The following is a 16,054-nucleotide window of genomic DNA, read 5'->3' as shown; positions in this document are numbered from 1 at the left end:
AACATAAGTATCACTTATATGTTATCAAAAGAACTTTCATAACATCATACACTTATAAATGTTTGCTTATGTATTTGTGAAAAAAATCGATGATCGAACTTTAAATAGTAAAATTAAAATTGTCAATTATTTGTAGGCGGAAGGAGTAGTAATACAGAAAACAAACTATGAGCTGGCCTAAATTACACACTGAAGTGAAGGTGTCACATCATTTTTTTTACTATGTGAACGTCTAATTAATATATAAAAACTACCACCAAGAGTGACCTTAGCTAGGGTGCAAATTAGTGAACCTAAAGTATCTATCGACCCTCTTTATTCAATCAATTATACTATTCTTTTAAAAATGACTTAATTTAAAAAATTATGTTATTAGATGAACTTAAAAAAAGATAGATAAATACTCTTAAATTAATTAATTTGCACCCTAGCCTTAGCTTCCAAAATTGATCTCAATCAGCCAGGCCCACCGGCTGCTGAGCGGGCCCACTGCCGCGCCGCCAACACGGACACGTCACACGTGTCGAGAGGGACGCCACGGCGCAGCCCATCCATCCAGCACCCATCCTCCCGTGACCCCTCCTCCTCTGTCCGCAGTCTCTCGCTCGTCGCATCCACCCCTCCCCTCCCCTCCTCGGCGCGGCGGCGGCGGCAATGGCGATGGCCTCCACCCACGCGCCGAGTGGCGCCGAGGCCCTCGCGCCTGGCCGGGCTAGGGTCCGCGCCCCCGCGGGGCTCGGCTTCCTCGGCCTCGGCCCCTCCAAGGCCGGCCTCCCCCGCCCCCTTGCCCTCGCCAAGCGGGCCGGCGTCTCGGGGGCCGTAGCCGTTCCTGGAGGAGCGAGGCTCAGGTGCGCGGCGTCGTCGCCCTCCTCGGCTGCCGCGCGGCCCATCTCGGCACCGCGGTTCATCCAGCACAAGAAGGAGGCCTTCTGGTTCTACCGCTTCCTCTCCATCGTCTACGACCACGTCATCAACCCGGGCCACTGGACCGAGGACATGCGCGACGACGCGCTCGAGCCCGCCGACCTCTACAGCCGCCACCTCAGGGTCGTCGACGTCGGCGGCGGGACCGGGTTCACCACGCTCGGCATCGTCAAGCACGTTGACCCGGAGAACGTCACGCTGCTCGACCAGTCCCCGCACCAGCTCGACAAGGCCAGGCAGAAGGAGGCGCTCAAGGGGGTCAAAATCATGGAGGGGGACGCCGAGGACCTGCCGTTCCCCACCGACACCTTCGACCGATACGTTTCTGCGGGCAGGTGACTGCTCTGCTCAGTTCACTTCAGTACTTCACTAGTGTCGATATCATCCTGTGGTACACACTGTGAATTCGTTGCAAATGAATGATGCTGTGATGATTGTGCATTCCATTAGTAACTAGTCATTTAGAAATCGCTGATTTTTCTGTCCTGTCATGATACCTTCCAGCATTGAGTATTGGCCTGACCCACAGCGAGGAATTAAGGAAGCCTACAGGGTCTTGAGGCTCGGTGGAGTAGCTTGCATGATTGGCCCTGTGTACCCAACCTTCTGGCTGTCCCGCTTTTTTGCCGATATGTGGATGCTCTTTCCCAAGGAAGAAGAGTACATAGAGTGGTTCAAAAAGGCTGGGTTCAAGGATGTCAAGCTGAAAAGGATTGGACCAAAATGGTATCGTGGTGTCCGAAGGCATGGCCTGATCATGGGATGCTCTGTGACGGGTGTGAAGAGGGAACATGGAGACTCCCCTTTGCAGGTACCTTTTTTTTTCATTTTGCTAACTGAAAGTATAGCTTCCAGATTCACATTTACAGGTCTCAATGCATTTTTGGCATGTCTCATTCAGACGTCCGATCATTTCCTGCAGTACATATCGAAGAGTTTGCGGTATAAGTTTTCTATTTAATTTTCTCTGCAGCTTGGTCCGAAGGCTGAGGATGTCAGCAAGCCTGTGAATCCAATCACCTTCTTCTTTCGCTTTCTCATGGGAACAATATGCGCAGCTTACTATGTTCTGGTGCCTATTTACATGTGGATAAAGGACCAGATTGTGCCCAAAGGCATGCCAATCTGAGTGGAAGGGGACTGAGCTGCAAGGAAGGGAGGATAGCCAATATCTGAAGTAGTGTTCTCTATATTAGGCGGTTCCTGTCTGTTTTGTATTTTACCTTTTATTTTCCTATTTATGTATTTCTTTTACTGTCGCTCCTGTTTGTGTGAACTTTGAAGCAATAATATTAAGACCTTGATTAATCTCAACAGTCTCTTCAGCATGAAATGGAACCTCTGTAGCAGGTTATTGATTTTCAATTATAATGGATGTGTAATCTAGTTTGTTCCTAGCTCTGCAAAATTTCTTCTTTTTGCTATGCTAAGTGGTACATGGAAATGATATTGTAGCTCTGCAAAAATTCTCACTGGGACGGTATCTGAACCAGATTCCTCTTTCTTATTCTTCATGTACTCTATGTTTTTTTAAGTTTTATTGCATGACATATGTGGATGTCAAACCGATTTCTCTGGCGACATGTTATGCCTTTGCCTTATGCTGATGGATGTTGTGACACTTGATGCTGTTAAGATGATCTGACGTGAAAGAACATTTGCTCAGTGGGAGTGACTTACAAGATGGACCACAAAATGGACAGTTGAACATTAAGAGAATGGTTCATAAGGGAGGCCTTCCTGCGGGAAAGTCCGGATGATTTTATGTGCACTTTGTGCAAATAACATGTTTCGATGTGAGTCATGCACTTCCTGTGCATGTTTGCAAAGCCTGACATTAAACTAGTGCAGTCTAAGAATAATCATCATATATTTGCCTTGCACAATTTTACTAAGTTCTCTGGAAGTTAGATCCTAATGATTGCACTGTAAATTGTATGTGCAGAGAATGGATAACCTGAAGTTAGGTCCTGATGATTGCATATCTATTGGACCTGCATATATATGATAAGGTATGCTGCTTAACCCATTTTGTTGAACCACAACTCAAAATGCTCTCTCCCATGTTGTTTGTTTTCTTTTGGTTAATAAACCTAGGAAAAATGCTGGAAGGTAGCATGAATTTATGTAAATAAGCCTACATTAACTCAATGCTTGCATACACTCAAATCTTTCTTAATCCAATTATGTCGATATGCTGGTTCTAGAGATATACTTTTCTAATGAATGCATAAAGAAAAACCAGAGCTTCTTTGACTTGCAAACAAGCTAATCTAACAGAAAAACCGGGACCTCTTTGGCAGTTTGACATGTGAACAAGTTAATCTAACATCCAAATAAAGGTTAAAATTGAAACTTCAGGTGCACTTCCTGCTGACATTTTCTAGAATATATGTATTAAGGATTGGACATTCAACTTTGCAGTATATAAATGATGAGTGATGTGCAAATTACATAGACATACAACAACTTAGTCTGTATTTACAATGGTGTTTTTATACATTACAAAATATAAACCAATATATATAAAAAAGTGATATTGAACGTATTTATCTTGCGAGATCTACATCCAACACCAGTTTGGCTGTCTCTGTGCTCTGATATTCCATCTCGTCTGAAGGGACAGGCACTGATGGCCCTCCGTAAGAGTAATGTGCTAGAATAGGAGCCCTTTTTGTGACTAGCTGCATCTGGGCTCTTCTCAACATTTGTAGTCGCTCTGCAACTTCCTTCATTGTTGGCCTCTCATCTCCTTTTGGACTCAGGCACTGCATGACAAGTTCAGCTAGCTTCTCAAGTAATACCATAACTTCATTATCTACTATTTCACAATCCAACATATCCCGGAGCTTGTTCTGGTGGAACATCAGTATGAAAGTATGAGATAGTGCTTTCTTTTCATTGGAAGTATCAATGTATATAGCCTTCTTTCTTGTCATTAGCTCTAAAAGAACAACCCCGAAGCTGTAGACATCACTTTTGTCAGTTAGATGGTGACTGACCAAAGACTCAGGGTCAAGATAGCCAAGAGTTCCTTGGATAAGCATAATGAAATCATTTTTGTCCATGGACTTCAGTGCTGATGCTCCAAAATCTGACACTTTTGCATTGTATTCATTATCCAAGAGTATATTGAGGGATTTGACATCCCCATGCAGAATCGTGCGAGAAGTTGATGAATGAATGTAAGCAAGAGCTTCTGCTGATTCTGTAGCAATCTTCAGTCTAAGATCCAAGGGGATTGGTGATCGTTGATCATTGTCATGAAGGAGCTCAGAGAGGGTGCCATTGGAGATGAACTCATACACCAACATTGGTACATCTACCTCCAAGCAGCATCCCAGTAACCTTACAATGTTCCTATGGTTGATTTGTGATAAGATTATTATCTCATTCACAAATTCTTCTCTGCTGTCATCATCCTTTACTTTGGACTTCTTTACGGCAACTTCTCTGTTATCATCTAAAGTTCCTCTATAAACCATTCCGTGGCCACCACATCCAAGAACACGATCTTCACTATAGTTGTCTGTGGCTTTCTTTATCTCGTTCTCTGTAAGTATATGAATGGTGTCAACTTGCCTCGATCTCATCTCATCATATAATTTCAGACCTCCATTTTGTTTGAAATACTCATCCTTCTCCTTCCTGTGCTTCCTTCTTTGTAATTTCATAACCAATAAGCATGTCAAAGACATCACTACAACTGCAGAAATACTGAGGCCTGCAAAATGTTTTTTTGAGATTATTCAACACATCAATTGCCTGGAAAGGAACTTTAAATGGACTGAGTATATTCTCAGATATCATCCTTACCTATTACCACTTGTTCAGCTTGGCTAAGCACAGGTCGGCATCCAAAATTTGTACCATCTGATCTTGTTCCTATCTTGCATTTGCATGTATAACCTCCTTGTTTATTTCGACAGACTCCATTTTTGCATGGATATAATTCGTTATACTTTGGGTCCTGCTTACGCAGCTTGCACTCGTCTATATCTGAAGAGAGTTAAAACGGATTAACACACATTAAGATTTATGATGAAAAAGGTTAAAAGGTGAACTACTTTAGTATATTAAGTATGCTTAAAAATGTTGAACAGGTAGCAAAAATAAACTTTTGGGTTATGCTTCAAATGAAGAAGTTGGCTATAATTATGGCTAAAGTTGTTCCTGCAGGTTATGATCTTTATTTCCAAATCCTAGTCTACAGCAAGTTCATTTGAATAAATACTCAACCTTGGCAGCCTTGGTGAAGATAAGGATTGCCCTCATAGCCTTGAGAGCAGTTGCACAGGTACCCTGGCCCATTGCTTGCACTCACACAATAGCTGTTTGAACTGACACAAGCATAGTCTTTAGGCGCTTTTGCCCCATCTTTTGGACAGGAGCCGTTTCTGATGGCCCAGTCACTGACGAGAGGGACACCTCTAGTAGCTCTTTCGTTGATGAACCCAAGGTTGCCGACAAGGTCCTGCCTCCTGAAGCTGTACCACCCGACCTCGGCAAGCATCGCATAGAAGCATGGGTTGAAGTTCCACACGCTGCTCTGGCTAACTGCGATTAACGCTGAGAATTCTGTGAGGTTGGGGGAGATGGTGGTCTCGCAGCATCCCGTCCCGGTGCATGGTGCACCGTCAGATGCGCTGTTGATGCCTTGGCAGTAGGAGTAGCAGCCGGCGACATACAGGTCAGGGTTGCTGCCCATGTAGCCTCCGATGATCCCCAGGGTGTTGCAGCCGATGACCATGAAGCGGTTGCGAGTGGTGGAGGGGATGAATGGCGTGCCATCCAACGTGAACCCGGCGGTGAAGTTGGCCGACATGGTGGTGTTCGACGTGAAGCAGCTGTAGCTAACATCACCGTAAAGGCGCATCTCGCCATGATCCAGGGAGATGTCAATGACCTCTGCGGCTCCTGAAGGGTTATCGATCATAGGCCTTGGTGGTTGGAAGCTGTCATTGCAGATCACAGTGAAGTAGCGGTTGAGGCTGCTCGCGGCACATCCATCACCGATGCCGAAGGGGTAAGGGATGGTCACGTCGCCGCACTTGTGGGGGCACCCCGGCAGTGATATGGCGATTCCCGACCCCGATGAGGTGGCCGACACCTCTGTCACTGGGAGGAGGAAGATGAGCACCAGGACTAATGCTTCTTGCATCTGCATGGCTACTGAGGTATGGTGGCCGCTGTGCTTTTCTCGTGTTTCATCGTTATGATATGATTATGCATATATACTAGACTGGGCTCGCTCGATGATGATGGGACCAATTCTGCTGCTGATGCGTTGAATTGTTCTATTCTATCTGCGGTTAATTTTGACTCCACGTTAAACTGGAGACTTCAAACTTAGTTGTAGATTGTTTTAATGTTCAAAGTTGAAAAGGCATATAATGTTGAAACCAAAATCCGACTGGTTGCGTTTGGAGTACGAATTTCCTTGGAAATTGCCAAAGGGGTCGGACTGCTTCTTGTTTCCTGTCTCATTCTATGATTTGTATCTGATAAATACAGTAGGAACGCATGCCTGGGCTTCTTATGGAGTCGCTCGCTATAGTTTGAAATCTTCCTCTGCAATAACAAAATAGATGATGGAATCGGCATAGAAAGTTTGAGACGGTTTGACCATTTCAGTTCATATCTAGGTTTGAATCCGTCATTTGTTTTGACTAACAATTATAATGCTATGTGCTGTGCAGGGCGTCCGATACCGAGGGGAAAAAATAATGCGTTGCTGATGGAGACGGGCAAGACTGGGGGGTTGACAAGACACACATGCCTAACATCCCCTAACGAAGAAGCAAAATTTGCTAGATTGTGAGCTTCCCCCGCCCGCGTAATTTTGCTAGCTGGACTGTTAGCCAAAGAGCCTACTCGTCAAGAATTGCATCCAGAGCTGTTGCTGTCACCTTATACTGCATACCACAGAAAGATAGCATGAATTTGGTTTATGAAACCGGAAATCAGCCTTAACTTGGTGCTTTCATACACTCAATCTATCTTAATCCAATCTTTTGGGATGCTGGTTTTAGAGAGAAACAATCGAAGTGTATAGAAAAGTTGGAGCTCTTCCACACGTGAACAAGTAAACCCCCCACATCTAATCCGTGTTTCGATTGAAATGGTGGGTGAAATGAATGCTGTTAGATTATTTTGAGTGTATCTTATGATTACACGTTCCACCGTGCAGGACATAGGTGATGATTTTGATGTGCAATATCATATACATACTCGTACAATAGCATAGTCAGGACTTACAATGATATCTTAGACATTACAAACCAATATACATAAGAAAGAGCAACCTGGCATGTATTATCTTGCGAGATTCACATCCAGCATCAGTTTGGCTGTCTCCATGCCCTGGTATTTTGTCTCGTCTGAAGCAACAGGCGTCGATGGTCCTCCGTAAGAGTAACGCGTTCTCATAGGATTCGTTTTTGTGACTACCTGCAATTGGAGTCTCAACATTTGTAGGCGCTCAGCAACTTCCTTCATTGTTGGCCTCTCATCTCCTCTTGGGCTCAGGCAATGCATAACAAGTTCAGCTAGTTCGTCAAGTACTACCATAACTTCGTCATCTATTTAGTTCACAGTCCAACATAATTCTGCAGCTTGTTCTCGTGGAGCATCAAGAAGAAAGTATGAGATAATGCTTTCTTTTCATCGAAGTCATCGATGTATATAGCCCTCTTTCTTGTCATTAGCTCTAAGAGAACAATCCCAGAGCTGTAGAGATCACTTTTAGCAGTTAGATGGTGACTGACAGAAGTCTCAGGGTCAAGATATCCAAGAGTTTCTTGGATTAACGTAATAAAATCATTTTTGTCCATGGACCTGAGTGCCGATCACGGGCGAAGCCAGCATCAAAACGAGGGGGGGGGGGGGGGGGGGTGTCTGTGTGTTTACTGTTCATTGTAGCTGCAGTAAATTACTGTTTATTGTAGCTATTTTTATGGTGCTTTTGGATGGGAGGGGTGCCTCCCATAAGGTGGCGTCGCCTCTGGTGCCGATGCTCTAAAATCTTACACTTTTGCATTGTATTATTCATCCAAAAGTATATTGAGGGATTTGACATCTCCATACAGAATCGTGTGAGAAGTTGATGAATGAATGTAAGCAAGAGCTTCTGCCGATTGTGTAGCAATCTTCAGCGTAATATCCAAGGGGATTGGTGATCGCTGATTATTGTCATGAAGGAACTCAAAGAGGGGGTACCATTGGAGATTAACTCATACACCAACATTGGTACATCTACCTCCAAGCAGCATCCGAGTAACGTGACAATGTTCATATGGTTCATTTGTGATAAGATTATTATCTCGTTCACAAATTCTTCTCTGCAATCATCATCTATTACTTTGGACTTCTTTATGGCGACTTTTTTGCCATCATCTAAAGTTCCTCTATAGACCATTCCATGACCCCCACATCTGAGAACATAATCATCACTATAGTTTTCTGTGGCTTTCTTTATCTCTTTTTATGTAACAAACGGTGTTGGTATTGTAATACTGTGTTATTTTAAATTTCTGTTATGATGTATATTTATTATTGATTTATTATAAGTTTCGGTTCCATTTAATTATTTACTAATTTTACATCTTATCAGAGTGTCATGGATTCCTGGATGACCCACCTATTTAGAGTGCCATACTGGCATGATCGTCCGTTGTGCTTATGTGAGGAATGAGCACAAATATCGATGTCTTTCGATGTGGAGACCTGTGGTAGGAAGTTTTTATGTGTCACGAATTTGACCCTGATTTCATGGTATGATCCTCTTTTCCACTCTTCCACGCTTGTTAAATTCATACTGCGAGCTACATTTATAATGCAACCTTTAATTTGTTAAACAACATTGCCGTTTTAAGGAATAGATCGATATGTTAGAGTGCTATTCAATGAGGGATGGATCAGAGAGGCTGAAATGAAATGGGAGTACGAGATTAGGATGGAGAAAGTATGACGGAGGCAGGAGGCACGTCGTGTGCGGGAACAAGAATGTCAGCGGCGATAACAGGAACACAAGCGGCGAGCGGAGGACCTTCAAAGGCGAGAAGAGGAACTCCACCTCCGAGAGAACATTTTAAGGAGACAGGAGGCCGAACTTCAAAGGCGTGACAGAGGTGTCGGCCACAATAGCTATCTTGCATCAAGCTATCTTCGTGAGAGAAAGGGGGATGAGGCGTCAAGCTATCTTGCGTCGCTAGGAAGACGAGGAGTGCGAAGCAACACATGAGAGAAAGGGGAGGGGAATCCTCAGTCCACACAGTAGAACCTATGTTTTATTCCTAACATTATAAAATTTATAACCATGTACTACGAACTTTGTATTCGTAGTTGATGTTTAACTTTGCAAATCAAATTACCGACTTCTACTCTCCTTGTCCGATTAATCCGTAATAATTCTAATTTAAAATCAGTCATAATTCCATTTAAAAAAATATGAACATGTTGCTCGTTAGAAGGACAACAATACATATCGACGCTGAACCACAACTCAAAATGCTCTCTTCCATTTTGTTTGTTTTCTTTTGGTTAATAAACCTAGGAAAGCTGGAAGGTAGCATGAATTTATTTATTTAAATAAGCCTACATTAACTCAGTGCTTGCATGCACTTAATCTTTCTTAGTCCAATTATCTCGAAATGCTGGTTCTAGAGAAATACTTTTCTAATGAATGCGTATAGAAAAGCCTGAGCTCTTTTATTCCCGAAGGATCCAGCTGCTAAACTTAGTAGTTGAAACTCGGAGAGACAGAGAGTGCGAACAAGTTAATCTAACAGAAAAGCCGGAGCTCATTGACAGTTTGACATGTGAACAAGTTCATCTAACATCCAACTAAAGGTTAAAATTGAAACTTCAGGTGCAGTTCATGCTGACAGATTTTCTAGAATATATATATTTTAAGGATTGGACATTCAACTTTGCAGTACCTAAATGATGAATTTGATGTGGAAATTACATAGACACACAATAACTTAGTCTGTACTTACAATGATGTTTTTATACATTACAAAATATAAACCAATATACATAAAAAAGTGACATTGAACGTATTTATCTTGCGAGATCTACATCCAACACCAGTTTGGCTGTCTCTGTGCTCTGATATCCCATATCGTCTGAAGGGACAGGCACTGGTGGCCCTCTGTAAGAGTAATGTGCCAGAATAGGAGCCGTTTTTTGGACTAGCTTCATCTGGGCTCTTCTCAACATTTTTAGTCGCTCTGGAACTTCCTTCATTGTTGGCCTCTCATCTCCTTTTGGGCTCAGGCACTGCATGACAAGTTCAGCTAGTTTTTCAAGTAATTCCATAACTTCATTATCTACTATTTCACAATCCAACATATCCCGGAGCTTGTTTTGGTGGAACATCAGTATGAAAGTATGAGATAGTGCTTTCTTTTCATTGGAAGTTGTCACGCCCGGTTTTTCAAAAGAATAACCAGGTGTATTCCACATGTATACCAGGATCAGTTTCATCATACATGCAGTGACATATCAGTGATATACAGTTCTATATCAAACAAAAACAACTTTATTGAAACAATTACCAGGGTTTTGAATAGCAGCGGAAGAACTCGAGAAAACTCCAACGAAAGCTTTAGGGCACACCACAGGCAATCGACTGGGGGCAACGCAACCTAAGACGCTTTGTCTTCCTTGTAGTCTTCAGCTTCCTTAATTTCTATGAAGTCTTCTCCAACTGAGCAGTATTTATTAGAAACAGCAAGTGTGAGTACATATCGTACTCCGCAAGTGTAAGAAAGTATGACATGAGGGCTTAAGTCAAGAAAAGGTTAGACACTGGTTTACTGCACTAAGCAACATTAAACTACAACTCCCAGAATCAGGCATCCTATTTACTAGGTATGAAGACACAACTTAAACAAGAAGAACAGCTCATCAGATTCCATCCGACTACCAGGCTCACCAGATATTCCATATCCAGCTACCATAACTCACCAGATAATTCCATTACCTGGTTACCCGACCATCCATACCAGAACCCTGATCCCAACTAATCAAGAAGAAGTCCAAGCCGCTCTTGACCGTGAGCACGGCTGATCAATCAGTTTTACACTCTGCAGAGTTTGCACACTTTACCCACGAGTCGTGATTCCCGTTTTGCTTCACACTTCCGGGGTGTAGAGCCGGGGTCTCACTACAAGGCATTTACAAAGCGTCTCTAAATCCATATGCACCCACTAAGGTTTCACCACTAACAGTGATTCCATCCACTGCAGAGGCCCCCTCTTGTGCCACTTAACCGTCCATTGGTGCGTACAGAATATGAAGGGCACTAATTACTTGGCCAGACCGTACCCATATAGGCCTCATGGTTGTGCTGTTATGCCAGGTTACAGGCTTCAAGAACCGGTCCTTAGGACCCCACACAGGAACAGACATATTCCCAACGTGCGGCACAACAAATGCGCCTTCATGCACCATCCACATAACAATCATCATGTTAAGATCCCTATTTCATGTTGCTACGAAAGATTACCATACTCGATTCATGTTGTATAATCGTTAATCAAGTTTAACTTCTAACCCAACCAGGACAGCGACTAGCATATCTACCATTTTCTTCCCATGACTCATCAATGGCGACAAGGATATTCAGACAAAAGCTAGTAAACCCTACTCATAGGTTTCCAATTTAGACAAGCATCCAATGAAGGATAAACAACTAACATAAATTCCTAAAAATAGGTGCAAGATGTTCAAGGACACTTGCCTCCTTCTGAAGTGCTGCTCAGTGTTGTCGAAATCTTGCTCTTGAAGTCACTCGAACTGTTCCAGAACGTCATCGACTAATCGCAGGAACTTCCGACAAACAACACAAAAGAAACACTAAGAACAGTGCACCAAACAGAAGCAAGGCGCTATAAAAAGCCTACTAATGGAAAGTACTCGCTGCTACGATCGCGGGAGCGTGAGAATCACCTAAATCGGAGTTCGTATGGAAAAGTTACACTAATTCTACTCTACAGGGGCTTATGTGTAAAGTTCAGGGACCTAACCATAATTATCCTAAAGCTCAGGGGTCTAAATGCAATTATCCTAAAGTCCAGGGGCCTAATTGCAATTATCCAGAACTATCTAAGGGCCTTTATGTAAAAACAGTGAAGCCTAGGGGTCTATCTGTAAATTTCCCTAATTTCAGATAATAGATTGAATTATTTTTATACTGAAAATCCTAATTAATGCGCAAGGCTGACGTCACTGGCTGATTGGGCATCCAGGGCTGACTTGGCTCTGCCACGCAGGACAGGAACATCCACGTGGCGCGCTGACGTGTCTTGACTGCTGACTGGATTAAAGAGGACACGTGGCGCAATCTGGACGGCTAGCGAAGGGGTATTTTGCGATCTAATCGGGGGCGTTCAAAATAGATCCGACGGCTAACCTTGAATCTTCCTCCTCGGGTCGGCGGCGCGAGCTCAGGGCGGCAGTGCTTGACCGAAGAGTCGCCGGAGTTGAGCTCCGGTGACCGGACTTCGACGGCGAGGGGCGGAACACGGAGAGGAGATGACGGCGAACCCGATTGAGGGACACGCCCACATCGGGGTGGCTTCCAACGGCTCGGCGACGGCGAGAGGCGGCGGCAGGATCGGAGTTCGGTGAAGATGCCGCTGCGACGACGGAGCGGCTCAATCAGCGGGCGCGGAAGCTTCCTGGGGGACATATGGTGCCGGAGGGGGGGGGGGGGTTAGTTGGCCGCGGGGAGCTTCGGGCGCTGCTAGCGACGGTGAAGGGCGGCGGCGCTTACCGGCGAGCGGAGAGAGCTCGGTCCGACGGCGGAGATGCTTCGGCGAGCAGCAAAACGGGTTCCTCGAGCTTCAGCGAAGATGGTGGCGAGCTCGGACGCGGAGGGGGAGGCTCGGCGCGGCGGAATTGCTCGGCGACGGCTACTCGGGCTTTCTCGGTGCGGTGAAGGGGGGGGGGGGGAAGCGGCGCTGCAGGGCTTTATATAGGCGAGGCAGGCGCGTTGGTTGCGCACGCGCGGGCGCGAAGGGCGGGCGGGCCGGCGGATTCGGAGCGGCAGCTGCGAGGTTGGTTCGGATACGGCGCGGGAGGATCGGGCGCGGCGGGGACGACGGAACTGACTGGCGGGGCCCTCTGGTCAGCGGCGCGCGCACGGGTGTGGGCTGGGCCGGAAGCAGACGGAGGCTGGGTTGGGCCGAGCGGTTAAACGGGTGTCACAGAAGTATCAATATATATAGCCTTCTTTCTTGTCATTAGCTCTAAAACAACAACCCCAAGCTGTAGACATCACTTTTGTCAGTTAGATGGTGACTGACCAAAGACTCAGGGTCAAGATAGCCAAGAGCTCCTTGGATAAGCATAATAAAATCATTTTTGTCCATGGACTTCAGTGCTGATGCTCCAAAATCTGACACTTTTGCATTGTATTCATTATCCAAGTGTATATTGAGGGGTTTGACATCCCCATGCAGAATCGTACGAGAAGTTGATGAATGTAAGCAAGAGCTTCTGCTGATTGTGTAGCAATCTTCAGTCTAAGATCCAAGGGGATTGGTGATGGTTGATCATTGTTATTGTCACGAAGGAACTCAGGGAGGGTACCATTGGAGATGAACTCATACACCAACATTGGTGCATCTACCTCCAAGCAGCATCCCAGTAACCTTACAATGTTCCTATGGTTACTTTGTGATAAGATTATTATCTCGTTCACAAATTCTTCTCTGCTGTCATCATCCTTTACTTTGGACTTCTTTATGGCAACTTCTTTGCCATCATCTAAAGTTCCTCTATAAACCATTCCATGGCCACCACATCCAAGAACACGATCTTCAATATAGTTGTCCGTGGCTTTCTTTATTTCTTTCTCTGAAAGTATATGAATCGTGTCAACTTGCCTTGATCTCATCTCATCATATAATTTCAGACCTCCATTTTGTTTGAAATACTCATCCTTCTCCTTCCCGTGCTTCCTTCTTTGTAATTTTATAATCAATAAGCATGTCAAGGACATCACTACAACTGCAGAAATACTGAGGCCTGCAAAGTGGGTTCTGAGATTATTCAACGCATCAATTGCCTGGAAAGGCACTTTATATGGACTAAGTATATTCTCAGATATCATCCTTACCTATTACCACTTGTTCAGCTTGGTTAAGCACAGGTTGGCATCCATAATTTGTACCATCTGATCTTTTTCCGATCTTGCATTTGCATGTATAACCTCCTTGTTTATTGCGACAGACCCTATTTTGCATGAATATAATTCTTTATACTTCGGGTCCAGCTTACGCAGCTTGCACTCGTCTATATCTGAAGAGAGTTAAAACGGATTAAAACACATTAAGATTTATGAAGAAAAAGGTTAAAAGGTGAACTACTTCAGTATATTAAGTATGCTTAAAAAATGTTGAACAGGTAGGAAGAATAGAATTTTTGGGTTATGCTTTAAATGAAGAAGTTGGCTATAATTATATTTTGGCTAAAGTTGTTCCTGCAGGTTATGATCTTTATTTCGAAATCCTAGTCTACAGCAAGTTCATTTGAATAAATACTCAACCTTGGCAGCCTTGGTGAAGATAAGGATTACCCTCGTAGCCTTGAGAGCAGTTGCACAGGTACCCTGTCCCATTGCTTACACTCACACAAAAGCTGTTTGAACTGACACAAGCATAGTCTTTAGGTGCCTTTTCCCCATCTTTTGGACAGGAGCCGTTTCTAATGGCCCAGTCACTGACGAGAGGGACACCTCTAGTAGCTCTTTCGTTGATGAACCCAAGGTTGCCGACAAGGTCCTGCTTCCTGAAGCTGTACCACCCGGCCTCGGCAAGCATCGCGTAGAAGCATGGGTTGAAGTTCCACACGCTGCTTTGGTTCACGAAGATTGCCACTTCAAATTCTGTGAGGTCGGGGGATATGGTTGTTGTAGCCGGCATACTGTAGAAGGCGGCTCCGACTGTTGCGTGTCTGGCACTGTTTATCGAATGGAAAAATAAAATCCTCCACCCAATCCTCTGCTCTCTCTCTTCTCCACCTCTCCTCTTTCTACTGGAATGTTCTTCTCCGATTCCAGTGATCACTGGCGTTACATTGGTATCAGAGCTCCGGTTTCGCTTCTCACAAGCTCTCAGCCTTGAGTGGTAAAATCCCAAGGGAAGGTTTGTTGTGATCTTGATCACAGCTATAAATCCGTTACCCGGTTCACTCGGCTTGGAGGAGGAGCAACCATGGCTCCCGTCAAGCACGGTGTCCAAGTCCGGTGTCAAGCACGGCGTCCAAGTCCGGCAGGTCGTCGAAGCCATGGATGACTTCGAGCGGAGGTTGATGGATTGGCTTCAACAGAAACTGGATCGCATTGAGGCGAAAGCGGATGGGGTTGACCAGTTGAAGGAGAAGCTGGAGACCTTGGATCTGAAGGTATCGACGCAAGTCGAGCATCTTGATCAGTTGCATACCAAGGAGCAAGAATTGGTGTCGGTCATGGGCGCGCTCAGCAAGCCAGGCCCGTCGTCGATGGTGATTCCTGCCAAGGACGACATCATGGGTGGGCATCCGGTAGCAAGGTCAGTACCACCACCACCACTCACACCTCCCTCGCTACATCCCAGTTCATCCTCACATCAGTCAGGTTCCAATAGCCGCACGTGGATGCTCAAAATGGAGTTCCCTAAGTTTGATGGTTCTGATGTTCGCGTGTGGATTGATAAGTGTGAATCCTTCTTCGACCTCTATCAGATCCCATAGGATTTTCAAGTGCCTGCGGCCACCATGTATCTTTGTGATCGTGCTGCCCACTGGTACCAATCCTTTAAGATTGATCATGTTTGCTATTCCTGGGATCAGTTGAAGCATGCTTTGGTGAATGAATTTGAGGCTCACACTCACCGTGATAAAGTTACAGAGTTGTTATTGTTGCGACAATCCGATTCTGTAGATGAATACAAGCGGCAATTCAAAGGATTGGTCTACCACATCAAACTGTATGACAAATCCATTAGTGATACTATGCTTGTCTCTCAGTTTGTGTTGGGATTGAAGGAGGAATTACGTGCTGCAGTGGAAATGCAATTACCTGAATCTGTCAGCCGGGCAGCCCAAATTGCTGCAATTCAGGAAGCTGTTCTGGAAAGAG

At 44.7% G+C, this 16,054-nt stretch overlaps 2 protein-coding genes, 1 long non-coding RNA gene and 1 pseudogene across 3 annotated transcripts; 2 read left to right on the top strand and 2 right to left on the bottom strand.

The window, feature by feature from the left end:
* Positions 1–600: 600 nt before the first annotated feature.
* LOC133904403 (2-methyl-6-phytyl-1,4-hydroquinone methyltransferase 2, chloroplastic-like) lies at positions 601–2,238 on the top strand. Its single transcript, XM_062345906.1, has 3 exons — positions 601–1,259; positions 1,429–1,735; positions 1,898–2,238. Exons 1-3 carry the CDS (start codon positions 655–657, stop codon positions 2,051–2,053), a joined length of 1,068 nt encoding a protein of 355 aa, XP_062201890.1. The 5' UTR covers positions 601–654; the 3' UTR covers positions 2,054–2,238.
* A 1,081-nt stretch (positions 2,239–3,319) lies between these two features.
* LOC133904402 (wall-associated receptor kinase 1-like) lies at positions 3,320–6,091 on the bottom strand. Its single transcript, XM_062345905.1, has 3 exons — positions 5,164–6,091; positions 4,741–4,923; positions 3,320–4,648 (listed from the first exon to the last, which is right to left on the bottom strand). Exons 1-3 carry the CDS (start codon positions 6,089–6,091, stop codon positions 3,474–3,476), a joined length of 2,286 nt encoding a protein of 761 aa, XP_062201889.1. The 3' UTR covers positions 3,320–3,473.
* On the top strand, positions 4,923–6,942 carry LOC133904404 (uncharacterized). The gene is made up of 3 exons (XR_009907481.1): positions 4,923–5,221; positions 5,347–6,101; positions 6,624–6,942. It is a non-coding gene; the product is annotated as an uncharacterized LOC133904404 (long non-coding RNA).
* Positions 6,943–7,239: 297 nt separating this feature from the next.
* On the bottom strand, positions 7,240–14,858 carry LOC133904624 (wall-associated receptor kinase 2-like; annotated as a pseudogene).
* Positions 14,859–16,054: the final 1,196 nt, after the last annotated feature.

The sequence above is a fragment of the Phragmites australis genome, chromosome 22 (genome assembly GCF_958298935.1).
Source record: "Phragmites australis chromosome 22, lpPhrAust1.1, whole genome shotgun sequence".
Classification (NCBI taxonomy): domain Eukaryota; kingdom Viridiplantae; phylum Streptophyta; class Magnoliopsida; order Poales; family Poaceae; genus Phragmites; species Phragmites australis.
Note: the sequence above shows the minus strand (reverse complement) of the source record. Positions and strands in the feature narration are given on the sequence as shown.

Excerpts from the sequence above, each read along its gene's own strand:
- LOC133904403 (XM_062345906.1), top strand. The coding sequence starts at position 655 with ATGGCGATGGCCTCCACCCACGCGCCGAGTGGCGCCGAGGCCCTCGCG. Across the intron at positions 1,260-1,428 it reads CGATACGTTTCTGCGGGCAG|CATTGAGTATTGGCCTGACC; the intron begins GTGACTGCTCTG and ends GATACCTTCCAG. Across the intron at positions 1,736-1,897 it reads ATGGAGACTCCCCTTTGCAG|CTTGGTCCGAAGGCTGAGGA; the intron begins GTACCTTTTTTT and ends TTTTCTCTGCAG.
- LOC133904402 (XM_062345905.1), bottom strand. The coding sequence starts at position 6,091 with ATGCAGATGCAAGAAGCATTAGTCCTGGTGCTCATCTTCCTCCTCCCA. Across the intron at positions 4,924-5,163 it reads TCTTCACCAAGGCTGCCAAG|ATATAGACGAGTGCAAGCTG; the intron begins GTTGAGTATTTA and ends AACTCTCTTCAG. Across the intron at positions 4,649-4,740 it reads AGCTGAACAAGTGGTAATAG|GCCTCAGTATTTCTGCAGTT; the intron begins GTAAGGATGATA and ends AACATTTTGCAG.